This window comes from Mirounga leonina, unplaced genomic scaffold (assembly GCF_011800145.1).
Source record: "Mirounga leonina isolate KUSES-001 unplaced genomic scaffold, KU_Mleo_1.0 Mir_93, whole genome shotgun sequence".
NCBI lineage: Eukaryota > Metazoa > Chordata > Mammalia > Carnivora > Phocidae > Mirounga > Mirounga leonina.
In genome coordinates, this window is record NW_023270854.1 from 48,422,846 (window position 1) to 48,449,698 (window position 26,853).

The 26,853-nt window shown below is 36.7% G+C and overlaps 1 protein-coding gene across 2 annotated transcripts in view; it reads right to left on the bottom strand.

The window, feature by feature from the left end:
- The window catches only part of MIB1 (mindbomb E3 ubiquitin protein ligase 1), a 127,700-nt gene that overhangs the window by 87,915 nt on the left and 12,932 nt on the right, over positions 1-26,853 (bottom strand). For both annotated transcript variants that reach the window (XM_034995994.1, XM_034995993.1), the window contains exons 2-6: positions 16,190-16,361; positions 13,242-13,371; positions 7,841-7,945; positions 4,884-4,950; positions 3,062-3,266 (exon numbers count right to left, since the gene is read on the bottom strand). In XM_034995994.1, coding sequence (XP_034851885.1) covers positions 3,062-3,266; positions 4,884-4,950; positions 7,841-7,945; positions 13,242-13,371; positions 16,190-16,361 — 679 coding nt within the window. The remainder of the gene's footprint in view (positions 1-3,061; positions 3,267-4,883; positions 4,951-7,840; positions 7,946-13,241; positions 13,372-16,189; positions 16,362-26,853) is intronic.

A 26,853-nucleotide genomic window follows, 5' to 3' on the forward strand; every position in this document is an offset into this window, starting at 1 on the left:
CCTCCAATTTTTTTTTTTCTTTTTAAAACTGTTTTGGCTATTCTGGGTCACATGAATTTCCACATGAACTATAGAATTACGTTGCCAATTTCTGTAAAAAAAGGCACTAGGGTTTTGATATGGATTGCATTAAATTTGATTAGTTTGGGGAAAACTGCCATGTTATATGCTGAATTATGTCCTCCAAAAAGATATGTTGAAATCCTAATCCCCAATACCTCTGAATGTGACCATATTTAGAAACAGGGTCTTTGCAGATGTAATCAAGTTAAAAGGAAGTCATGCTGGATTAGGATGGACCCTAAATCCAATGAGTGGTGTCCTTATAAGAAGGTCATATGAAATCAGCTTTGGTCATTTTCTATGTAAAAGATTTTAGAATTCCCATGAGCTCAATTAACTTCTTTCTATGTTTTCTCAGGGTTCTTTCCTCATGGATGGTTAAGTTACAAATATTGACTTGACCAAAACAAAATAGTGGAGTTAGGGGATTGTTTATGTGGCTCTCAGTCTCAAATGATTTTCTACAACCGGCTGAGAATGACCAATCACAGACTGATTTGAATGCATTTGAAAATAAAATCTGTACCCAGAAAAAAAAAAAGGAGGTCATGTGAAGACATCGGGACACACAGAGTCACAGAGGAGAAGGTCATGTGAAGACAGAGGCAGAGAAATGACTGATGCATCTGTAAGCCAAGGAACACCAAGGATCACCAACAACCAGCAGAAGTTAGGAGAAGCATAGAACAGATTCTCCCTCAGAGCCTCCACAAGGAACCAATCTCACCAACACCTTGACTTTGGACTTATAGCCTTCCAAAACTGTGAAAGAATAAAGTGCTGTTGTTTAAGCCACCCAGTCTGTGGCAATTTGTTATGGCAACCCTAGGATACTAAAAACACCATCTGAACAATATCAGATCTTCTGATCCATAAACATGAGATGTCTTTCCATTTATTTAGGTCTTCCTCAATTTCCTTCAACAATGTTTTGTAGTTTGCAGTGTACAAGTCTTGTACTTTTTTTTTTTAAATAATCTCTACAGGGGCACCTGGGTGGCTCAGCTGGTGAAGCATCTGCCTTAAGGCTCGATCATGATCCCAGAGTCCCGGGATTGAGCTCCATATCAGGCTCCCTGCTCAGCAGGGAGTCTGCTTCTCCCTCTGCCCCTCACCTGGCTCTTGCTCTCTCTCAAATAAATAAAATCTTAAAAAAAAAAAAAAAAAAGTCTCTATATCCAATATGGGGCTTGAACTCACCACCAAAAGATCAAGAGTCACATGTTCTACTAACTGAGCCACCCAGGCTCCCCAAGTCTTGAACTTCTTGGGCTAAACTGATTCTTAAGTATATTTTTTTGTGATGCTACTATAAATGAAACTGTTTTCTTAATTTCATTTTCAAACTGCTCATTGCTAGTCTACAAAAATACAGTTGACTTTTCTACATTGATCTTGTATCCTGCAACTTTGCTGCTCACTTATTAGTTCTAATAGTTTTTTGTGAATTCCTTAGGTTTTTCTATATACAAGATCATGTCACCTGTGAACGAAGATGGTTTAACTCCTTCTTTTCTCTTACTTCCTCCTTTTATTTCTTTTTCTTGCCTAATTGTCCTGGCTAGACCCTCTAGAACAATGTTGAATAAAAGTGGGGGCAGACATTTTTATTTTGCTCCTGTTCTTAAGGGAAAAGCATTTAGTCTCTCACCAACTGGGTATGATGTTAGCTGTGGGTTTTCATAGACGCCCTTTACCGGGCTGAAGAAGTTCCTTTCTGTTACTACTTTATTTAGTGTTTTTATCATGAAAGGGAGTTGGATTTGGCAAATGTTTTTCCCCATCTTTTGGTATGATCACATGTATCCTTAAGATCTGAACACAATTAGAGCTAATTCTACACTCTGGTAAATAAAACTTAATGTTAATTGTTCTCATCTATATATAATTCCTCCCCTAAAGAACCTCAACGACTTAGTTTCTTTATGTGTATGTCAGTAATAAAGCTCTGACAATTATTCAATCGTCTTTTTTTTTTTTAAATACCGCTTTTTCTTTAAATAGAAAGAAAAAGCAGCTTTTTCTTTAAAATACAACCGTATCAGTAAATTGAATATATTTTAGCCCTTAAGAGCAAATAAATAAAAGGCTCCAAGAAACTTGCAACCTAGAGGTAAAATAAATCACCATTTTCATATATAACAGGAGACCTAAACAGAAGAATAGCATATGCATACACCAGGGAGAGTGGAATATGAGAGAAGGTTCCTAAAACACGTAAACTCAGTATTTATAGGATGCAGAGGAGTTAATCCAGACAAAGAAGGAGAAAAAGATATTGCACATAGAGGAAATTATATGTGCAAAGGTACAGAGTGAGGAAATGTATGCAATTCTATGTTACTAATAAGGACTGGTATATGTTGGGGCGCCTGGGTGGCTCAGTCGGTTAAGCGTCTGCCTTCGGCTCAGGTCATGATCCCAGGGTTCTGGGATTGAGCCCCGCATCGGGCTCCCTGCTCGGCCGGGAGCCTGCTTCTCCCTCTCCCTCTGCCCCCACCCTCCCCCACTTGTGATCTCTCTCTCTAATAAATAAAATCTTTAAAAGAAAAAGAGAAAAAAAAAGGACTGGTATATGCACACATGTCTGTGGCAAGAAAAAGCTATGTTACCAAGAGATGACTCTCTAGAGACACCCGCCAGCGTTCCAATTTTATTCTTCTCATTCAGGGTAAACTGATACAGTCCATTGTGAACAAAGAACTTTTTAGCTATATTTAATCTAATACTGATACAATGTATTCTGCTCCAGCAGGAAAAAAAAAAAAAGTACACAGAATATTGTGTCATAAATAGATTCATATAAATTCACATACATACCACACACACACTCCTTTTCATTTGTTCCATTCCACTTTACCAACATATTCTGGATTTTTATCTACTAATAGCCAGCTTTAAGGAGTATTTGATTACAGCACATTTGCTTTCTCGAAGGCTCTTTCCTCTATATACCAACTTTATTTGCCATTACTAAAAATTAAGAAATATTACCAACCTATTGCCACTTGGATACTGTACTACAATGTCATGATCTTCATCAATGCCACAAACAGTTCCAGTTGTAGTTAAAGTTTCAAACATGCCATCAGTCCATCCTCCATGACCATGCTGCAAAGACTGTACAATTTCTAGGTCAAGATCTATATTTACCAGGTCACCAATCTGCAATCCACCAGGATTCCTGTTGCCATTTTGTTCACCTGTAATTACAGAGGGAGTTGACAAAGGAAAAGGAAAACCACAACAGCATTAGGCAACTGCATTATTTTTAAATAAAAACAAGCTCTAGATATTTTAATCTTAACCTAATCTTAAAATGTTTTGAGAATATACTGTAAGTACCAGATTCTGGAGCTAGAGAACATCAAAAATAAGAAAGAAAACAATCACAAGACTCACAAATTGAAATAATGTGATGATTTATAACAACTGAACAAGAGCAGAATCTATTAGACTATGCAACCCTTTATCAAAGTATAAAGTTCTGGGTTTTGAAAATATTCATTTTTCTGCCTGGATGACTTGTTGACTAACCCTGCAATAACTACACTACAATTACACAGTTATTGAGGTTCAATAACTAACTACAGCCACAATAACTAGCTAGAGAATATGAAAGAGAACCTTGAAATTATTTTCTTCTCTGAACTACTTAGTACTATTTTTTACCAAATGGCCCTTGTGATTTTTTTCCTAAGGAAATGTCCTAAGGAACATTTTTAAATATTTAAAAGCCCATTCCCTAGATTATTTTCAAAGCTAGTTCTGGGACAAAGGATTCATGATCATAAAACACCATGATGATGGATCCAAAATATGTATGTTGATTCTGAACTTTTCCTATGAAGGCAAGACATAAAACAAGAAAGTTTCTGAGAGCAAGAAAAAGGGATGATCTTGTCAAAAATATAAGTATTTCTTCTACATTCTCCTTTAAAAAAAAAAAAATAAGGGTATGCTGTAAGAAAACAGCACTTTTTGGCCAAAAGGGAAATAAAATTATTTAAAAAGAGGAACACAGAGTTCATATGAAAAGGCAAGCATTCACAGACTAAAGCCTTAATTAGAAGAATGTGGTAAATATTTACTGTGGCAGCAATAAAGAATCTATAATATGAAGATAATTTTGTTTTCTTACCCTTTTTTATTTTAATGACACATGAAAAATTATATTTATTATATAACCTTAATGTTCTATTTTTGTATTTAGAAGGCAATTTTACAAAAATTCTAAGGAATTTATAAGCATTAAATTGTCAGAATCTATCATCAATATGTAAGAGATACTGAAAGTCTAACAAAATTTTTCAACATGTTTATAACTAAAAGACAAAGGTTTCAAATATATTATGACATATAAGTGGTATATCAATTCTCAAGACATGACAACTTTTTGAGAGTCTAAATAAATAAAAAAGAACACATACTTTAAAAACCAAAATAAGGGGTGCCTGGGTGGCTCACTCATTAAGCATCTGCCTTCGGCATGATCCCAGGGTCCTGGGATTGAGCCCCGCATTGGGCTCCCTGCTCAGCCGGAAGCCTGCTTCTCCCTCTCCCACTCCCCCTGCTTGTGTTCCCGCTCTCGCTGTCTCTCTCTCTGTCAAATAAAATTTTTTTAAAAAATCTAAAAATAAATAAGTAAAAATAAAATAAAATGGATGACCAGTGAGAAAATAATTTTCAAAAAAATAATAATAAAATAAAACCCCAAAAGTATCTCCTTAAATAACTTTTTTAAAACCCAACTTAAACATTTTCTGATTCCATGAACTCTGACACACTATTTAGTAATTTTCACTAGTCTGCTGACTCACCTAGCACAGGGCAGTGATCTCTGTAGAAAGAACCTCCTTTGGCATCCTGGACACACTTGAGATCAGACTAAGAAGAAAAGAAACCAGAAAAATCACGCTTGAAAACTTCAAGTATAGCTCAGTACCTAAAATAGGCAAAAATGTTCATTCAGAACATACCCTCAGCAAAAGTTAAGAATAGCTCTAGGTTAACAGTCACACTAAACACTACTTTCAAAAGCACCCATCAAAAATTAAAAGACTGATCTTCAGATAGGTCATACTCATTAACTTTTAGCTTTCCTTGAAAGTTCAAAATTAAAATGCCTCGATCTTTACCATTAAAATATTTTCAAAAACACATGACAACAAATACCTAGTATTTAAAATGTACATAACATATTCCATTTTAAAGATACTTTTACAAAAAAAAAAAAAAAGAGCACAACTCATTTGTTCTTTTCAATCAATTTTATGACATACACAAGGCAGGTATTAACTAAGTTAATAAAGAAAATTATCCAAAACCAAACAGCCAGAAAATAGAAAAGGATAGGACCTAATCCAGTCTTCTGGTTCCTTAGCCAGTTAATTTTCCTATTTATGTAAACTTTAGTCCTTACTTCATAACTTGGTTAACTCAAGTTCCTTTCCATTTAGTTTTTATAAGAAAACAAATTAAGTATCTGAATGGGGAGGCAGTTGTGATATAATCAAAAGTACAGAAAATGTGAACTTAGAAGAGCAAACTTGGGAGTTACTATAAAAATTCAGATTTACTTAAAAGTGCCTAATAGTATATAGGGGATCGGTATATACTTACTGTATTAAGGAAAGGAGCTCCTTTACACACACACACACACACACACATACACACACAATTCAACTCTCTTTTTTATAGCCTCCTTTGCCACTACAGCATCACATTTAGCTCAGTCCTAGCCAAAGAGACAGAGGGGTCAAATTGTTTTAATGCGATACTTTAACCCAGCAATTCCACTTCTAGGAATCTATCCTAAAAAAATACACCCATAAACGTGCAAAGATACATGTACAAGGATGCTTACTGAAACAATGCTTGCAACAATTTAAAAAAACAAACAAACCCAGATACCATCAACAGAAACCTTATTAAATAATGGCATAACCATAAAGAGGAGTACTACTCAGCCATCAAAAATGATCAATCTATAGATGTATACCACTCATTAAATACCTCTGCACATATACCTAAGGCTTCATCTGAAGCAAGTTAATAATCAGAATCCCCAAAAAATCCACAATTTAAAAACAGGAGGAGGCATAAAAATACTAATGAAAAACTGATAACTAATGCTATATACTAGTATTAAAATTGGCAAATCAAGTATTTGTTTAGATTCACATTGTTGGCTTTTTAATTTATCCCATATAAACTTATTCCATATAAATGGAATAAATTAAAAGCAAGGGGACAGTGGGATATTTTCTCCCCTCCTACCAAGGGGCATAAAACAGTTGGGAAAAAACAAAATTTAAAGAATTTTTTCAAGGAGGAATATATTCAAGATGGAAAAGATGTAAAAGGCATTAATATTTTGGCATTAATATTTAGTTGTACTCCATAAATTAAATAGCTGAGGTCAACATTTGAACAGTGATCCATGAAATGCAGAAATATAGGGCAATCCATTGAATAAACCACCATTATTTTCCTAAGCACGTAATTTAAGTGTTTTTAGGCCAATCATTTTTTTTCCACCGATTTTACTTATTTTTTTAAATTAACATATAATGTATTATTTGTTTCAGGGGTACAGGTCTGTGATTCATCAGTCTTACACAACACCCAGTGCTCACCACAACACATACCCTCCCCAACGTCCATCACCCAGCCACCTCATCCCCCTACCCACCTCCCCTCCAGCAACCGTCTGTTTCCTAAGATTAAGAGTCTCTTATGGTTTGTCTCCCTCTCCAGTTCCGTTGTTTTATTTTTCCTTCACTTCCCCTATGATCCTCTGTCTTGTTTCTTAAATTCTGCATATCAGTGAGATCATATGATAATTGTCTTTCTCTGATTGACTTATTTCGCTTAGCATAATACCCTCTAGGTTCCATCCACGTCGTTGCAAATGGCAAGATTTCATTTTTTGATGGCTGCATAATATTCCATTGTATATATATATGTGTGTGTGTGTGTGTGTGTGTATATATATATGTGTGTGTGTCACATCTTCTTTATCCATTCATCTGTCAATGAACATCTGGGCTCTTTCCATAGTTTGGCTATTGTGGACATTGCTGCTATAAACAGTGGGGTTCAGGTGCCCCTTCGGATCACTACATTTGTATCTTTGGGGTAAATACCCAGTAGTACAATTGCTGGGTCATAGGGTAGCTCCGTTTTCAACTTTTTGAGGAACCTCCATACTGTTTTCCAGAGTGGCTACACCAGCTTGCATTCCCAAGATCAAACATTTTCAATTACCAACACTACTCTTTAAAAATAGAAGGGAAAAAAATCTCCTTAAAAACAACTTTAACACCTACTATAATTTATACTTTTATTAGCTACCAGAGCTAGAATACGAATATCCTATAAAAACCTCATTATTATACTATACTCAGTGCCCATGCTGAGGAGCAGCCTTACAGATGATTCTAAAACTTTTTGATAGATTTTAGTAAATAAGCCCCTAACTCAGATTTATAAGGGGATCAGCTCTACACAATCAACATATAGTAAGCTACCCAAATATTAACTGAGGACAAAATCATATTTACTATTAAATAGCTTAAGCAAATGTACTAAAAATATAAAGTTTATTACATCCTCACTTTTCAGATTTTCTTCCTACAGCAAATTCATGATTCAGATGGCTGTATTCTGATAAAATATGACAAAAGAAAAAAAAAAGGAATACAATAGGAGCTACTTTTATTTCCCTTCTTTCATCTATCCAATATTTTTATCTTTTGTGATTCTTACTACTCACCATGCCCTCAAAGCCAACTCTGTAAAGGTTCTTAGCACCATTATCCCAGAGAACATATGCTGCACTATGTGGGCTTGATGCACTCCAGTCCTGGATTTCTGTTACCTAAGAGAATTGTCAGAGAAAACAATGTTTTAAAAGGGGAGGGGAGAGGATAGTTCTCTTAATTATATTTAAAATCTCACATATCATTTCAGCTATCATCCTCTTTAACAGGACCATAAAAAATATTTACATAAGTCACTTCTAACATATAATGCAATTATAACTAGAGACATATTTCCAGAATTATAAGATAATTTCTAAAATCATTACAGAAATTTTGAATTAGGAGACTTAGTGATTACAGTAATAGATTACCAGAAAATACATAACTCAATACAAAATTTTATATTTTGATTCTTAAAGGGTTCCCTTTAAGAACAGTGTATTATTTTAAATCCATTATTCATTACAAAATTGAAAATCTTTGACCAGATACCCAGAATGATTCAAGATAAACATGCTCTCCGGTGAGCTAAAAGCTGAGAAGCACAAGGCTCATTGCCAATGTTTAAGGAAGACGAGCTGACATTGCTCCTCCAGCACTATATCCTTCAGCTGCCCCAAAAGGCAAGCCATCTAAGCTAAAACACTATACCTACAGTGGAAACCCAGACACAATCTCTAGGCCCCACATCCAACAGGCTGATTCATAAGCTCTTCTGACATTAAAAAAAAAAAAAACAAAACCACCACCACCAACTGGGGTTGCTACTGCTTAAGGGCCAAGAATCAACTGCATAAAAATAATACAAAATGAGCACTGAACTGGGTATTCTCAAGTAAACCAGTCTATAGCTAAGAATGGGGAGCTGCACATGTGCAACTCATTACTTTTCTCCATCCTGACACATATAATCACCACCCTCCTTTACAGTTACTTAGAATGCCAGGCTGATGTTAAATATAATTTTTAAAGCATGACCTTAAAATATAATTTTAAAGCGTAACCTATTGAAAAAAAGATATATAATAACTCTTCCTTGTTTTTACCCTGTACTAAAAAAAAATCATTTTGTAAGCTACGTGTTTTGAGGCTTTTGTAAAGATAAAAAGGCTTTAAGATTTAATCAAACATTTGAGAAATATTTTAAATTGTTATTATATAAGTCTACTTAGTTTTAATTTTGAAATAAATCATACATTATAAAAAATATAACATATATAAACTTTAAAAAATAAAAAATGAAATGAATACCAGCCTATGAAAAAGAACATCACCAGTACTTTTCAAGTCCACTGTGTGCCTCCCATCAAGCCCATTCTCCTGGCCTCCCAACAGAGGTAACTACCACCTTGAATTTACAGCCATCACCGCACTGCTTTACTTTATGATCTGCACAACTAACCACTGTATAACATTATAAAGCAACAACTTCTAACACTCTAAAATGAAATATGCGATCTTTAGTAAAACATTCCTTCTGATTATAAAACATTCTACTTCGTTTGTTTTAAAAACGCAATGCTAGGGGGGCACCTGGGTGGCTTAGTCAGTTAGGCATCTGCCTTCAGCTCAGGTCGTGATCCCAGGGTCCTGGGATCAAACCTGCCACTTCCCCTACTTGTGCTATCTCTCTCTCCCTCTCTCTAATAAATAAATAAAATCTTATAAAAATAAAAAGAATACACTACACATTTCCATGGTGTCTTTGCATCATGTCTGCCAAATACTACACTTGACATGTTTATTTTTGTGTATGAACTTTGTTATCACCATGCAAATCATGGGACATGTTGGCATGTGGTAGGCCAAAGACTGTCAGTGCTGCAAGCTCAGCCTGGGCTGGTATGTACCCTTAATATAGCTCATACTGGCCATTTAGTTGAGCACACGCCGTAATGGCAGTGGGGTGAGAATTCTGAGCGTCACACACAGGTTAAAAAAAAAAATAGTTAAGAAAAGAAGACACTACACACATTTATGTGGGTTAACCAGGGGATTGGGACACAGCAGCCTGCACTGAAGGGAAAAAGGGACTTTTTCTTCACACGTTCTTCATATACACACTTGGGCAAAAATAAAAGTCAGATAATAAAAATCACATTTAATCTCAAACATGTTCTTAGACTTATTATATTAAATTCCCTTACTCAGTCACATGTACAAGCTGGTTTCATTTATTTTTCCTCATTATGTTCTTAAAATGCAACATGGATTAAATCATAACAAACCAAAAATGTAATTCTGATGACTCAAAGCTTCAAAAATGCCTACTTGCTATGCCCCCAAAAAGTGCCAAAATAACAGAAACTCAGAAAGTTCCATTTATGATGTGGCTTCAGACTTCAAAACCTACCTTCAAAAGCTGATGAAAAAATAATTTCCAACCCTCTGACCATATAATTATGAGGAAGAATAAAAAGCTAAAAAAAAATTTAGAATGAAAATATTAAAAATGTACTTCTCGAGGCACCTGGGTGGCTCAGTCGTTGGGTGTCTGCCTTCGGCTCAGGTCATGATCCCAGGGTCCCGGGATCGAGCCCCGCATCGGGATCCCTGCTCAGCAGGAGGCCTGCTTCTCCCTCTCCCACTCCCCCTGCTTGTGTTCCCTCTCTCCCTGTGTCTCTGTCAAATAAATAAATAAAATCTTAAAAAAATAAAAAATAAAAAAAATTAAAATGTACTTCTCACGCACTTTCAAAAGAAGCTATTAGAAGTGTACTCTACCAAAAGAAAAGTGCAAGCTAAGTAAGATGATATAATAGGATACAGAAAACATGAGATCCAGCCAAGAAAGAGGCAAAGGCATCCATCAAAGAGAGCTTCCAGGATGACTGCTGGGCACCAGGTATCAAGGGTGTTCTGTCTAAATTACAGCCATGGGAGGGCGCCTGGGTGGCTCAGTTGGTTAAGCGACTGCCTTCGGCTCAGGTCATGATCCTGGAGTCCCGGGATCGAGTCCCGCATCGGGCTCCCTGCTGGGCAGGGAGTCTGCTTCTCCCTCTGACCCTCCTCCCTCTCATGCTCTCTGTCTCTCATTCTCTCTCTCTCAAATAAAAAAAAAAAAAAAAAAAAAAAATCTTAATAAATTACAGCCATGTGATTCACAGGCCAGATGTGCTGAAGACTATCATCAAAATCCCCAATGCCACGGTACCATTTTATTGACCTGAGGACACTTTGCCCATGTGTCCCTGACCCAAATTCTCATTTGCACTTGGCTTGTTTAGACGAAGTAATAATGAAGTTCCTACTCTTCCCTCCATCCCCATTCCCTGCCACCTAGATCAGCTGAGGTCTCTCATTTCACACCACAAAATGCTCTGCTTTGACCTACTCCTAAAACTTTGAGGTGGACCATAGTAAGCTTGGAAGCAAAAAACACATAGTAACTCATCCCCTCTAACCATATACCTGGCCAAGGCCCACCACCGGGCCCATACTTCTGCCCTGCCTGAAGTCCTGTGTGAAGCCCTGTTTCCCAGGACCTTGCCCACTGACTACCCCAGGATTCTTGTCAACTCCCAGGGAAGCAAGACAGGTTAGCCAGAGACTACCCAGTTTATATTGTCCTGGGAACTTTAAAAGTGGCAATTCTACTCTATCCTTACAATAACTAAATTTGTGCTTGCTACTAGTCTTTTCAAAAATGAAATCCTAAATGTTGTGGGACACAGCACTGTCCTATAACAATAAAGAAAAACAATGGAATAAGGACAGCAAAAACCCATTATCTTGGGGGGGCTTACAACCATGAAAGGCTAAAAAGTAGCCTTTTAGAGGTACTCATTAACATTCTATTCTTTAACTGTATAGTGGGAACAAAAGTGTTCATTTTACTACTATCCTTTACACTTTCACATATTTTATACATTCTTCTGTACAATACAGAACTGCTATGTTTGTGGAAGTTGTTCACTCTACAAGCGGGCTCACTAAGGAGGAAAGTAGGGCTGACATCCAGCCCACACTCTACTTCCTAAGACCTATGCGCTGGGGCAAGACTGTTTCTACCCCCACCCACAAAAGGGTACCTTCTCTTTGCAACGGGCTTGCCAAGCATGCCCCATAGCACTCCATCCATCTAGAGGTGGCGCCTTTCCAAATTCACACTGCTCTATTTTTCTTTTCAAAGCAGTGATCCTCAAATTTTGATGTGCATATAAATGACCTAGGGAATCTTGTTATAATGAAGACCCTGATTCAGAAGGACTCGAAGAAAGGGAACCTATTACATTTCTAACGAGCTGTCAGCTAACACCAATGCTGCTGGTCCACAGCCCACGCTACAGTCACAGAATTTAGATTTATATTTTTTGCCTATCAAATCTAAGTAGAATATAGGTTTCAGGAGAGCAGGAACTTTGTCTCTTTTGTCCACTGTCATATCCCTGATGTTTGGAAGAGAACCTTGAACAGATTAAGTGTTCAATAAATATTTACCAAATTTAAAAAAAAAAAGTTCACTTCCTTAGTAAAAATCAAAGTACTTAAAATATAATGGCTAAAACACATATGTCTGACTTCCAAACATTAAAATTACACCTTATTATTTAAAATGAAATCAATATAACAATACTCAAATAAAAATTTAGAAAACATGTATTAGGGAAAAAAAGAAAATACGTATTTGAAAAAAAATTTAAAAATTTTAAATTCAAAAGAATCTATACTAAGTTACCCCAATATCTCTGGCTATCCTCCCCAATTTTTTTTTTAAGATTTTATTTATTTATTTGACAGAGAGAGATATAGCCAGAGAGGGAACACAAGCAGGGGGAGGGGGAGAGGGAGAAGCAGGCTCCCCACTGAGCAAGGAGCCCGATGTGGGGCTCGATCCAGGACCCTGGATCATGACCTGAGCCGAAGGCAGACGCCCACCCAGGCGCCACTATCCCCCCCCAATTAAACAAGCTATACAAAATTCCCTTCAGAATAACTGGTATAATTGACTCCTGGACAATTACCTGAGAAAGGTAACAGAGTTAAGTAGACTGGATAACAAAAGTAGATGCCTATTACCCCCCACCAGAAACAGGCCTTCAAGGGAATTAAATATAAAACAAGTAAATTCAAATGAAATGTTAGTAATAAGAAAGTCATAAGCATGATATACTGCTTAGGGAGGACTGACCCAAAAAGGATGCTCAGAATTGCATTCTTGGCAAGAAAATGGCAATATGAAGCCAAAAAGTAGAAAGGTAAAATCTACCCAACAACCTTCTCAATGAATATCAATATTTACAACAGAGTAGGAACAATTTTTATTCTTCCAGAAAAAAAAGAAATAAAGATTTTAAAAATTGTTACTGGTATAAGAAAAAATGGACCAAGAAATTCAGTTATAATAAAAATCTTCTGAACATACAATATTCTAGAATAACATGATGAATTAATAAAAAAAAAAAATGTCACCTTTCCCCTTCGTCCATTTCCTCCATCCTGATCTTCCCACTGCCAGTCCACTCCTCGTACCACTCTGGCACCTGCAAAGATCCCTCTGGCTGTAATCTTCTTAGATTTTCTACGAGACTCTAACAGAACCCTAAAAATAAAAGTATTTATTTTTAAATTATATAAAAGTGGGTTAAGGGATGCCTGGGTGGCTTAGTCGGTTAAGCGTCTGCCTTCGGCTCAAGTCATAATCCCAGGGTCCTGGGATCGAGTCCCACATCCGACTCCTTGCTCAGCGGGAAGCCTGCTTCTCCCTCTGCCTGCCGCTCCCCCCACTGCTTGTGCTCTGTCTCTCTCTGACAAATAAATAAATAAAATCTTTAAAAAAAAAAAAACAAAAAAAAGTGGGTTAACAGTAATTTATTTATATATGTGTAAATTTTTTTTGAGAGAGTGAGGGTGGTGGGGGGGATGATGATCCCAGCAGGCTCCACACCCAGTACAGAGCCCAATGCCAGGCTTGATCTCACAACCCTGAGCTCAAGACCTGAGCTGAAATCACAGCTTGGATGCCTAACTGACCCAGGAATTTTTTTTTTACAATTTTTTAAATTCATTTTAGAGAGAAAGCAAGCAAGCACAGGGAGGGGCAGAGGGAGAGGGAGAGAATCTCAAGCAGACTCCCCACTGAGCATGGAGCCTGACCCAGGGCTCAATCCCATGACCCTGAGATCATGACCTAAGCAAAAACCAAGAGTCAGACGCTCAACTGAGCCACCCAGGCACCCCAATTTATTTTTAAAAATAAAATAAAAAAGGTTATTTTTAAAAATATAAAAGATTTTTCTTTGTTCCAGTTAATACCTTAATAGCATGACACATAAATACCTTTACGTTCCACAGGTGATGATGATGACAGTAGTAGTTAGAAAAATAATAATATCTAATATTTACTGAGCTTTTACTATAAGTAAAGCACTCACAAAAGTATAAAAGTCTATTACACTCCTTAAGAGAAGGTATTGTTATATTTTATTCATTTTACAAATGAGGAAACAGAGTCTCAAAGAGGTAAGTGATTTATCCAGGGTCACAAAAGCTAAATAATAATGGAATGGAATCAACATATGAATCCAATCTAACCACTTCAGAGTATCACTATATCCTTCACCACTTTATAAGTGGCAAACTCAAATCCCTACAACTGCCAGAGAAGTAACATAAATTAAGGCCAAAAAGGTAACACCACAGCAATGACAAATGGCAACAAGCAGCACTTGACCCCAGGCTCAGGAAGACAAGAGGCAGTGGTAGGGACTTTGGTGAATTCAAGACCATGATTTGTCTAAAGGATACAGATGCTCCTCTGTCAGCCAACTGTTACCATGATCAAATGCCCAGTGGGCTGACAGTCTTTGGGTATGTGTGTGTGTGCACGCGCAGACGTGGGTGTTCAAAAATTCAAAACACAGTATGGGCCAAATAAAATACATTGGTGTTGACCTAACACTAACTTGTCTCCAAAGTATTCAATACTTACGGAGGACTATGGACCTTGAAAAAAAATCTACACTCAACAATCTGGACCAGCTTGGTTCTCCAAGGCCATCTTTCCCTTATTCTTCTATATCCTTCTCATTCATAAAATCAAAAAGGTTTGGGTTTTTCCTTTTGTTTTGCTAATTTTACCTCATTATTCTACTCATTTTTAGAATATCTTTATTATACCCTAACTTCAAAAATTGTAAGCAAAAAGACAAGAATAAACAACTTGTTCAAAACTACTCAGTTAATAAAAGGCAGGACCAGGATTTGAAGTGGCACGGTCTTTTTTTTTTTTTTTAAGATTTTATTTATTTATTTGACGGAGCGAGAGAGAAAGAAAGACAGCACAAGCAGGGGAAGCAGCAGAGGGAGAGGGAGAAGCAGGCTCCCCACCAAGCAGAGAGCCCAACACGGGGCTCGATCCCAGGACCCTGGGTTCATGACCTGAGCCGAAGGCAGACGCTTAACCAACTGAGCCACCCAGGTGTCCCTAAACTGGGACAGTCTTATACCTAAATCCATTCTTCTACTACTCCTGCTGCCTCCCTATGACTGGCTAGATTCTTGCTCCTATACATTATTCCCATCTATCTACAAAAGAAGATTTAATCACCTGAAACTCTGTACCAATTCACAATTAATATTCCTCTCTCTTTGCTAAGACACTTCATATTCTCTATATACAGTCTAAAACATCACATGATAATCACTACTGGTCAAATAATCCCTTAGCCTATAAATTCTTTAAGAGGAAAAAAAAAAGAATACTGTGCTTTAAGGGCACCTTAAGGGCTCAGTTGGTTGAGCATCCAACTCTTGATTTCAGCTCAGGTCATGATCTCAAGGTCATGAGTTTGAGCCCCGAGTCAGGCTCCACACTCAGCAGGGAGTCTGCTTGAGATTCTCTCTCTCCCTCTCCCTCTGCCCCTTCCCCTGCTTACTCTCTCCCTCTCTCTCTCGCCAATAAATAAATCTTTAAAAAAAAAAAGAATACTGTTTTAGTTATCTTCAAATTTACACAAGCATAATAGCTGCTACATAGTCTTAATAAAGGCCTGTTGATTCAATCAATGGGCCCTAGTGTTCATCTGGTAGCGATTAACAGAACAGAACGCACAGTAAGAAGAAAATAGTAAGCCTCTCTTGGGCCGCCTTTGCTTTTCCAAATATTGAGGAGTGCCAAGTCTCCATGCCAGACAAAGAATAGCCCAGATTATCTTGAAAAAATACGTACAGCTCCATCTTCACAGAGCTTTTTTCTCACTATATGGCAGGCCTGGTCCACATCTAGGCTATTATCTCCTATGTCCTGGTACTAAGCCAGCTGTCAGAAGCTATTTCCAAATCCTATTTTTAAGGCTGAATAGTATAAAAAATTGAATGCCAACAAGGAATTACAACCGAAGAAAAATTGTTTACCCTACCGCTCACTTCCTGGTGTAGTAATTCTATAAAAGCGATGTCTTAAATGATGTTTATCTCCATGATAACACACAGTGCACAAATCATAATTTGTACATTCTGCACATTTCCATCGAATGCCAATGATTGGTTGCTGGCGGCAGGTATCACACATGGTTCCATCATGCTTGATGCCTATTAAAACAAAGATACATGCTTACATTAACTATAAGTATTATTTACTTGAATACTATTCCCTGGGGGAAAAATAAGAACAGCATTTTACAAAGTAATTCAATAAAGTAGGAAAGAGTATTTCAAATGTACCATATATAGTTTCAAGACAACATGTTTCAAGTATTTTAATCAGTACAAATTATAAACTAAACATTTTCTATCATTTTTTTCTTCATTAGTAACACATCAGCACTTTTTTTGCTGTCATCCACAAACTGAAACTTAGGTTCAATCTAGTGACAGAAAAAAGAATCATTTACTACCAAGTAGATGTTTCAGACTTCAAACACTCAGAATCTTTTGAGGAATTTCAACCTATTCTCCAGGTAAACAATTACTCTAAAAGAAAAAACAAGTTTAGCCTCATGTTAGCCTCATGATATCATAGAAACAAACTATCAATTAATTTAAGCATCTATCCCTAAGTATTGACAAACTCCCCACCCCAAACAACAAACTTTAGGAAAGGATTACCAAATCAGTTTCTCAGTGTAAAAGGAAACAATATACTATAGTCAGGATGTTCCTTTGTTTTCCTTACAGAACAAGAAAAAAGAATGGAAAAAGGAAATAAGCATTTGGCAATATGACCTCCACCAAAAATGATGACATGAATGACATAGACGATTAGAACTATAAAAGGGGGGTGCCTGGGTGGCTCAATCAGTTAAGTGTCTGCCTTTGGCTCTGGTCACGGTCACAATCCCATCAGGCTCCCTGCTCAGCGGGGAGCCTGCTTCTCCCTCTTCCTCTGCCCCTCCCCACCCCCCCTCCACTCGTGCCCCCTCTCTCTCTCTCTTTCTCCCGAATAAATAAAATCTTAAAAAAAAAAAAAACTATAAAAGGTACCACTATAAAATAATGAAAATAACTAACATTTTTGTGTAACAAGATTGGGGATAATGTTCCTTTACTATCCTATTTAAATCACTTGATAAATTAAAACTAGGAAAAAAAAAGTTTTTTGAACCATGTGGGACCTGTGAACATCAGTGTCACTACTTTATGGTAATGGATGGTCAAGCCCAATACTGAATTACAAGCAAGGGTTGTATTGTCCATTCAACACTAACACTCCTGGATTTGAGTTCTGGCTTTCACTAGCTATTATTGTGCCCCTGAATGAGTCATTTTAACTGAAGTATTTATACATAAAATAATAGTATTTATTTCAAGAAAATGGGGGAGCAGAGAAGTAAGGTGGGGTTTAAATGAAACAAGATTGCTTGTGGTGAAGGGGGGTAATAGGGATGTTCATTACATAATTCTCTATTTTGTGAGTTTAGAATTTTCCATAATTAAATAAAAGGAGTCACTTTAGTTCTCAGAACTTCAGTTCCCTTTGGAGGAGGCATTATGTTCTTTAAAGGAAGGGCTGTTCTGTGGTGCCTGGGTGGCTCAGTCATTAAGCATCTGCCTTCAGCTCAGGTCATGATCCCAAAGTCCTGGGATCGAACCCTGCATCAGGCTCCCTGCTCAGCAGGAAGCCTGCTTCTCCCTCTCCCACTCCCCCTGCTTGTGTTCCCTCTCTAGCTGTGTCTCTCTGTCAAATAAATACATAAAATCTTTTTTAAAAAAAGAAAAAGGTAAGGGCTGTTCTAAGAATCAAGTAAGAATGTGCTAAATACCCGAGAACTAGAGCACAAAAGTAGTAAAGTTAATACTAAACTCTAGAAGAACTGATACACTATTACTGCTTCCTGATAAGGGGGTAAAAAAAAACCCTGTATAATTAATTTTCTATATTCAAGTTTAAAATCCCATAAGGTAACTAGATTCTAAATAAAAAGCCAAACATGAAGATAAACTTGTGCCTGAGCTGAAATGGTAAATAAAAAGGGGATAGAAGAAAATTAAAAGGAAGTTGGATGCCTAGTAAAGTACAAAAGAGCATGACACCCAACACCAAATACGTTTCATGTGCAATCCTTCCGCAGTCTCCTGCCACACAAATGCTTGATCGCAGGGACAGGGAAGATGGCAGACATCAGTACCTACTGATTTCATTCAGTAACTATTTTACTGCTACTGTGGGCAGGTCCTCTGCTGCTTTCAAGTGTCATCCCTGGTGTAGTATGGATAACAGAAAGGAAGAAAATTAAAGTGGCTAGAGAAAAGGGGTCAAATTGTAAGAAGTTTACACAACAGTCCAAGTGAAAATAATGGTACTTTAAGCCAGGATAAAGCTAGTAGAATTGGAGAGAAAACATTCAGGAGAGATTTAGGACTTGGTGGCTATGGGTTAGAAAACAAAGATGTAGAAAGTAACCAAAGAAAGTATAAATGAGATCATTCAAGAGAAAACAAAGAGATAAGAGATATTTAGGAACAAACAGTATAATAACTGAAAACTAGAACTGCTCTACTTAAAAAAAAGAGCCATTAACCAAAAAAAAAAAAAAAAGCACATACTCAAAATTGCAAGTCCAGGGACACCTGGGTAGCTCAGTCAGCTAAGCATCTGCCTTCAGCTCGGGTCATGATCCCAGGGCCCAGGGATCCAGTCCCTCATCGGGCTCCCTGCTCAGTGTGGAACCTGCTTCTCCCTCTCCCTCTGCTGCTCCCTCTGTTTGTGCTCTCCCACTCTCTCTGACAAATAAATAAATAAAATCTTTAAAAAAAAAAATTGCAAGTCCAGGCCTCTTAATAGATACTCATCTAAGAAACAAAATGAAAAAGGAATCAGGACAACTTTCCTAGAAATACTGGATGAATAGACCTTTCAAATGAAGAAAGAAGAAATCTCAGAAGAGCACAGTGTGTATTCAGAGAACCAGGAGCAGCTTCATTTGCTTGGCAGGAATTTGAAATACTGTCAGAGACTTAGAGATAAATTATAGTCACAATGGGAAATAACAAGATAAGACATGATTTCTGACTTGCAGATTTAAATTGTTGCATTAAATGGTAAAAACAAGAGTATTTGATTAAAGAAACTAGTTCTCTAACTTACTAGCTAGGTAATGTTCAGAATTAATTTAAACTACTACTCAGGGATCAATATTCTCATTTATAAAATGAGAAAATATTTCCTTTCATGTGTGTTATAGGCTGAATATATTCCCCTCCCCCTAAAATTCATATGTTGTAGCCCTAACTCTCCATGTGCTGATATTTGGAGACGAGACCTATGAGGTAACTAGGTGTAGAAGAGGTAATGACGGTGGGGCCTCCATAATGAGATTAGTATTCTTAAGAGAGAGAGCTAAGAGGTCTCCCACTCTCTGCCACATGAGGACACAGCCAGAAGGCAACAAGCCAGGAAGAGTCCTCACCAAGAAACCTGAATTAGCCAGACCTTGCTCTTAGACTGTCCAATCTCCAGAGAACTACAAGAAATAAATTCCTGTTGTTAAACCACCCACTCTATGGTAGTTTGTTATGGCAGCCCAAGCAGACAAAGATAATATAGAACCTTGTGATGCTGAAGTGATATATAGAGGTAAAAACACTTTGGAAGGCTTTAAAACAAAATGCAAATATAAAGAATTATACTGCACTTAATTTAATCTTAATACAGATTTATTAAATGTACTAATCACCTATTTAAATAACTTGGTGATCAAAATCATCATATATCCCAAGCAAATCTGGCAACTTATACAGAAAATCAAAGAACTTTTAAATTCTCAATTTCCCAGAGAGTACAAATAGGGAACATTCAATTACTCATGCATGGATTACCCCTATTTTAGCAAATTACCTACCTTCTCCATGGCAATTCTCTCATTACTGTTTTATGTCAGGTTTTCCCCCAAAGCTTATGATTTACCTGCAGCTATGTCTGTCTTCTCAGTTCCTCTTAAATGTTTTCACTCCAGCACAGCAACAGCAGACACAACTGCCATGCAAGATAGTCCTAAAAACCAGCAGATAATCCACTACTTCTCAACAGTTGATAATGATGTATCCTATCCTATGGCTAATTAAGTCTGACTGCATGAATCATGAAAATTATAATCGGCCATAAGCCCCCCAAAAATTATATTCTAAACAGAATGTATACGAAAATTAAAAACCACAGATTTAAAGCCATAAAACTCAAAGCTACTATCATTCACTAGTATTACATGCTTCAGTCATTTAGAATATAAATTAAAAGGCAAAATGTAACCTTTATCTATTCTTTTTTGAGAATATACATGAATTCACAGAAAAAAAAAGTGTTTTTTTTTTAATCACATAAGGATTTTTTTTTAAAGGCCAAATAATCCATAAACTGGGTACTCATCTCTTGGGTTACTAAGAATTTGCTATATTTTACTTTAAATCAGTATGTAATCAATTCTTTATAATGTTCATTTTGAAAAAAATCTGCAATTATTCCTGTAGCTATTATTTCCCAACACAAATAGGAAATGTTTACAAAGTTAAGAAATTATTCTAGCTCACACAAAGATATTTTTTAAAGTAAATTCTAAAACCAATCAACAGATAAAAGATTTTGAAGAACTGGGGTGCCTGAGTGGCTCAGTTGTTAAGCTTCTCCCTTTGGCTCAGGTCATGATCCCAGCGTCCTGTGATCAAGCCCCACATCCGGCTCCCTGCTCGGCGGGAAGCCTCTTCTCCCTCTCCCACTCCCCCGACTTGTGTTCCCTCTCTTGCTATCTCTCTCTGTCAAATAAATAAATAAAATCTTTAAAAAAAAAAAGATTTTGAAGAACTATCATAACATAATGCCTGATGTAGGACTATTAAACCGAATTTTAAATTTTTGTACAACTGCAACTTATAATAAGAAATAGCAAATCACAATATAAGTTTTTTAAAAATTCACAGGTTTTAATAATGAAATACAGGTATATCCCTGCTCTATATGTACATTTTATACCAGTTAGATTCCTGAAAAACTGAGTATATATTTACAGTGGAGGAAAGGTGTGGCAGACTGTATTTTCCAAAGGGGGCCACACCAATATATATCCATCTTAATTGCTCTTTTGACAATGTGACAATGACAGATTTTCCTCCCAACTGGACCTGGATGTTTGCAATTGCCTAGGTCAACATAAGGAAGCAGAAGTAACTGTGTGACTTCTAAGGTTAGATCATAAAAGACAATGCAGGTGCTACTTGTCTGTCTGTATCCGTCTTTCTCTCTCTCTCAGGATTCATACCCTCCATGCCTTGAGAGTCCTTTTCATCATAAATCTGGCTACCCTGAAGCCACCTATGATGGAAAAGAACATGGAGAGGCCACACAGACATTGCAGAGCAGAGACAAACCATTCCCCAAGCTGTATCCAAATCCCCAACCCATGGAAGCAATGAACATATAAATTATTACACACCACTAAGTTTTGGGGTAACCTATAACCATTTTAACTGAAACAAAGCAAGTTTAAAAAAAAAGTATGAACTTTGTTATAGTTCCCCACAGTACAACATACCAAAAATAAACTAAAAAGCTAAATATGAAAATAGAAAATCATAAAAATGCTAGAAAAAACTGAGTTGAATGTATTTACAATTTTGAGTAGTCTTTCTAAGATGACATGAAACCCAGAAGTCACACACATGCCCAAATGAGCACACACAGGATACAGATAGAGAAAATCTGAAAACCCACCCCAACTGTTGACAGTGGTTCAGGGTGCAGGAGGATAAGGGGAGAGCACTCTCATGTTTTATTATGTATACTTCTGAACTGTTTAGTTTTATAATAACCATATTATTTTCATAATTTTTTAAAAAAACACAAAACAAGACCAATTTTATCCTCTCAAATTGGCACAGATTAACTACATGCATGCCAGTCAGATTTTGCTGAGGGAAATATAAATTGATACAACCTTTATGGAAGGTACTTGCAAAATGTTTCAAATTCCTTAAAGACTATGACCCTGTTGGCCACCTGGGTGGCTCAGTTGGTTAAGTGTCAGCCCTCAGCTCAGGTCGTGATCCCAGGGTCCTGGGATTGAGTCCTGCATCAGGCTACCTACTCAGCAGGGAGTCTGCTTCTCCCTCTGCCCCTCCCCCACTACTCCTGCTCAATCTCTCCCTCTCTCGAAAAAAAATAAAATATTTAAAAAAATAAAAAAAGACTATGACCCTGTCTTTAAAAAAATTTTTTTAAGATTTTATTTATTTGATAGAGAGAGTCAAAGCGAGAGAAGGAACACAAGCAGGGGGGTGTGGGAGAAGGAGAAGCAGGCTTCCCACTGAGCAGGGAGCCTGATGTGGGGCTTGATCCCAGGACCCTAGGATCATGACCTGAGCCAAAGGCAGACGCCTAACAACTGAGCCACCCAGGCATCTCGCTGTCTTCAAGTTTTTTAAAAAGTACACCCAAAGATACTAAGTTGTTTGTAGATAAAAACAAAAATTTAACAAAACCTATTTCAAAAATATGGGGCTATTTATGTGTAAAATATGGTAATCCATAGAGAGAAATTTAAGCAATTTAACCACGTTGTATAAAAAATATTACTGATATGGTAACTATATTTTTTCAATAAACTCATTATTTTCTAAAGTAGTTTGCAAAGAACTACAATACACCATTATATAAGAAATATAATACACATGCACAGAAAAACTAGAAAGATAATCTCCAAAATGTACTGGTGGGATTACCCTTTGTGGTATACACCGAGTGTATATTAATTCTAGGAAGCAGCTGAGTGAGTAGGGACATTTAATATGAGTATATCATCAGAGATGCTCAAGTATGTCACCCATAAATTAAAAACAAAACAAAAACATGGTATTTACAGCAAATATTTAGAGAAACCAACTTTCAAATACTCTAGCAATAGAGTATGTAACTACTGCTTAGAAGTTTTTATTTCTTTTAACCCTTACACTAACTGAGCTATTTCATGAAAAGAAAATATATACTTGATCCGACAACACTCCTCACTGGCACATGCCTGCAGTCACAGGCTAACCTGTCTTACCCCAGGATAGCACCATGACCAATACATCATAATTAATATCAAATGTCAGTAACAGTAAGTGTCCACACGGTGGTTAAGTTTCTGAATAAGTCTAAAACAGGTCTCCTATGTCATCACAAAAAGTAAAATGCACTAAACAAATCAGTATCCACTATGCATTTAAGAGGTTTATTCTTAACTGCGCAGCTCTTCAAATGAGAGTTGATGAAAAGCATAGGGAAAATGTATCCCAACCTCACCATCTGACCAAAAAACGAAAAGTCCAGTTTTCAGCTATTCTCTTACTGACGTATTTTTCATCTCTAAGCTCATTTTCCACAAAGCACAATGATAACAACATTCATGAGCTCATAACCTAAGTATAGGTTTTCTTTAAAAGGAGCCATTTAAACACACAATGATAACTGGTTAAAAAAAAAAAACCTACAATTCATGGTTTTAGAGAATACTTCAGGAAAACCATTAATACACACAAAAGCACATCCAAATCCTTTCTTGGTTCCCACAGTTCAAATGCCAACAAAGCTACTGAACAGCTGTGAAACAGACTAAGGCTGAGAATTGGAAAAAGTAAACAAAGCAACCTATTCCACCATCAAAATGAGCACTACAGAATTTTTAATGAGAATGCAATCAATTGACTTTAAAACAAAAGTTGGTATTTAAAGAAAACACAAAAAGGAGAAAGGCTATTTAATAAACAAGACCAACATTTTACTGATCTCTTACTTCAGGAGCTTATTTGTTTCCCCTATGACATCCACCCAATTCATTCTCATCTAAAACCATTCCCTCCCAGTATAAACCTCCTTAGCTTTGGCAAATGTTATTCCTTAAAATGTTCATTTCATAAAACTTAATTCCCTAACTAAACCTATTAGTCCTTTTTCTCCTTCCCATAGATTACCATATTATTCTAGAGACTTAATGCTCTTTTCCTTTGCTACGCTTTATGAAGACATCTGCCACCATTAAATGAACCACCTGATGATAGCTTTTGACTCATTCTACCAATACTCAAATGACCATCTGCTCTACATTTTAATGGCATCTCGCCTAAATTCAAAAACTTAGAGAATTTACAGAGCTTAGTCTTTTTGTTGGAAAATTTTATGAGAACAATTAAACATGCTGGTCAAGATCAATGATCACAGTTCTTAAGACAGCCAATGAAAAGAGCTCAAAATCACAAAGCACTCATTTATTTAAGTAAAATGTTAAATTTCTAGTTAGAAAAGATGACTGAAAGAGAAAACTAGCATTCTTACTACAAGCAGTGCACTCTACAAGGCACTTCAACATGTAACAAGAATACCTAAATTATCACTTCGTGGAACAGCAAAAGAAAAAAGTCAACAATATAATTGTTCACTAACAAAAGAATGGAAACATGTATTAGGTATAGAATGGAATACCTAAAATTAATGCTCAATACTCACACAACTCAATTTGAATGAATCCTTCAACCATAATGCTAAATTTTTTTAATTATCTAAGAATACATAATGCTGCAAATAAAGTACTATATATTGTTTACAGGTACATAAAAATGTAACACAAATGTAAAAAAAAAACCTTAAAATAACAAATTTCTGGATAATGGTTACCTTAGGAGAGGAGGGAAGGGAATGAAATTGGATAGAAGTACACAGGGCATTTGTTTCTAGATGGGTTTACAAGTATTTATTACTCATTAATCTATTTGGATATCTTATATGTTAAGTGATAAATTTTAAAACACTTTTTAAGGTAAAAAAATCCTAATAGACTAATATGACACCTAGTTAATCCTCTAAATTTGTGCCCTAATTGAAAGATTTCACCTAACATAAAAAAAATAATAATTTACAAGTCATTAGCCAGTACTTAAATGTAATTACTTATTGTGGCTTAACTGTTGATGTCATTCAACCAAACAAGAAATCCTATTTCTGATTTAGGGATTCATTCAACTTTAACCCCAAATCAATGTGACAAAAAGTAATACAGAAATTAAAGAGGATTAAACCAACTGTAGTATGCATCTTACTCTCCCTGAACCTTCAAACTACTTACTGGTTTAGAAATTGTCTCAACAATAATTAAAATTCCTAAAGAGGGTAAGGCCTTTGTGACCTGCCAGCTGGTTGGTATATTCCACATTCCTTTCTCTTGAGAAATACTAAATTAATGAAAATAAGATTGTTATTATTAATAATACTAGCCACTACACATTACCACATCAAGCTAATGTGCTTTATACACACTTTATTTAACCTTCCCAACAATACTAAAAGCTGGGCATTACGGGCGCCTGGGTGGCTCAGTCGTTAAGCGTCTGCCTTCGGCTCAGGTCATGATCCCAGGGTCCTGGGATCGAGCTCTGCATCAGGCTCCCTGCTCCGCGGGAGACCTGCTTCTCCCTCTCCCACTGCTTGTGTCCCCTCTCTTGCTGTGTCTCTCTCTGTCAAATAAATAAATAAAATCTTTAAAAAAAAAAAAAAAAAGCTGGACATTATGATCCCCATGTAAAGATGAAGATATTGAGGCTCAGATAAGTAACCTACCTGAAGTCACATATTAGTAGGTGGCATGCTCAAATTCAAACCTAGGTGGGTCTGATTATAAAGCTTGGCCTTCCTAAGGTCTTTGCTCCACCAGGGTTTTTTCTCCATCTGATCATATTTAAAGAAAAACAACGTATCTAGGGCATCATGTTCCCCATTCAACCTACTAGATTCAAAATACTATGTTATCAAGTCCTAATAGTCAAATAAATTTCAAAGAGATACACTTTAAAAATTGAAAAGATTATCTACTTTTTAGTTAATTCAACAATTTTGTAGAGTGAAACATCACTTCTTCAAGTACAACCAACTGTTATTATACATTAAGAAAATGTCTTTGAAGGCATCTCACCCAAAATCTACAACTCCATCATATCTTTTCTACTGGACAAGTTATTCTCATCTATTTTTGCATCCTCTACTACTCTATTACAAGTTTGCATAATAAAAATACAATCATGCCCTACACATTCCAAACAAAAGAAACAAGTTATCAAAACAGGCATACACTTGGCAATTTTAGTAGTATGCTTATTTTTAGAATTTGTTGCATAGGGATAGAAAGTTAATGAGGTCAAACAAAATTAAGAATTTTATCACTTTTTTTCCTGCTAACCAATAAAAATTCACTATTTTTTTTTTAAGATTTTATTTATTTATTTGACAGAGAGAGAGGGAACACAAGCAAGGGGAGTGGGAGAGGGAAAAGCAGGCTTCCCGCAGAGCAGGGAGCCGGCCCCAGGGCCCTGAGATCATGACCTGAGCCGAAGGCACACACTTAACGACTGAGCCACCAGGCGCCCCCCAAAAATTCACTATTTCATTTTAGAAGCAAAACACATGTCTGGGGCGCCTGGGTGGCTCAGTCGTTAAGCGTCTGCCTTCGGCTCAGGTCATGATCCCAGGGTCCTGGGATCGAGTCCCACATCGGGCTCCCTGCTCGGCGGGAAGCCTGCTTCTCCCTCTCCCACTCTCCCTGCTTGTGTTCCCTCTCTCACTGTTTCT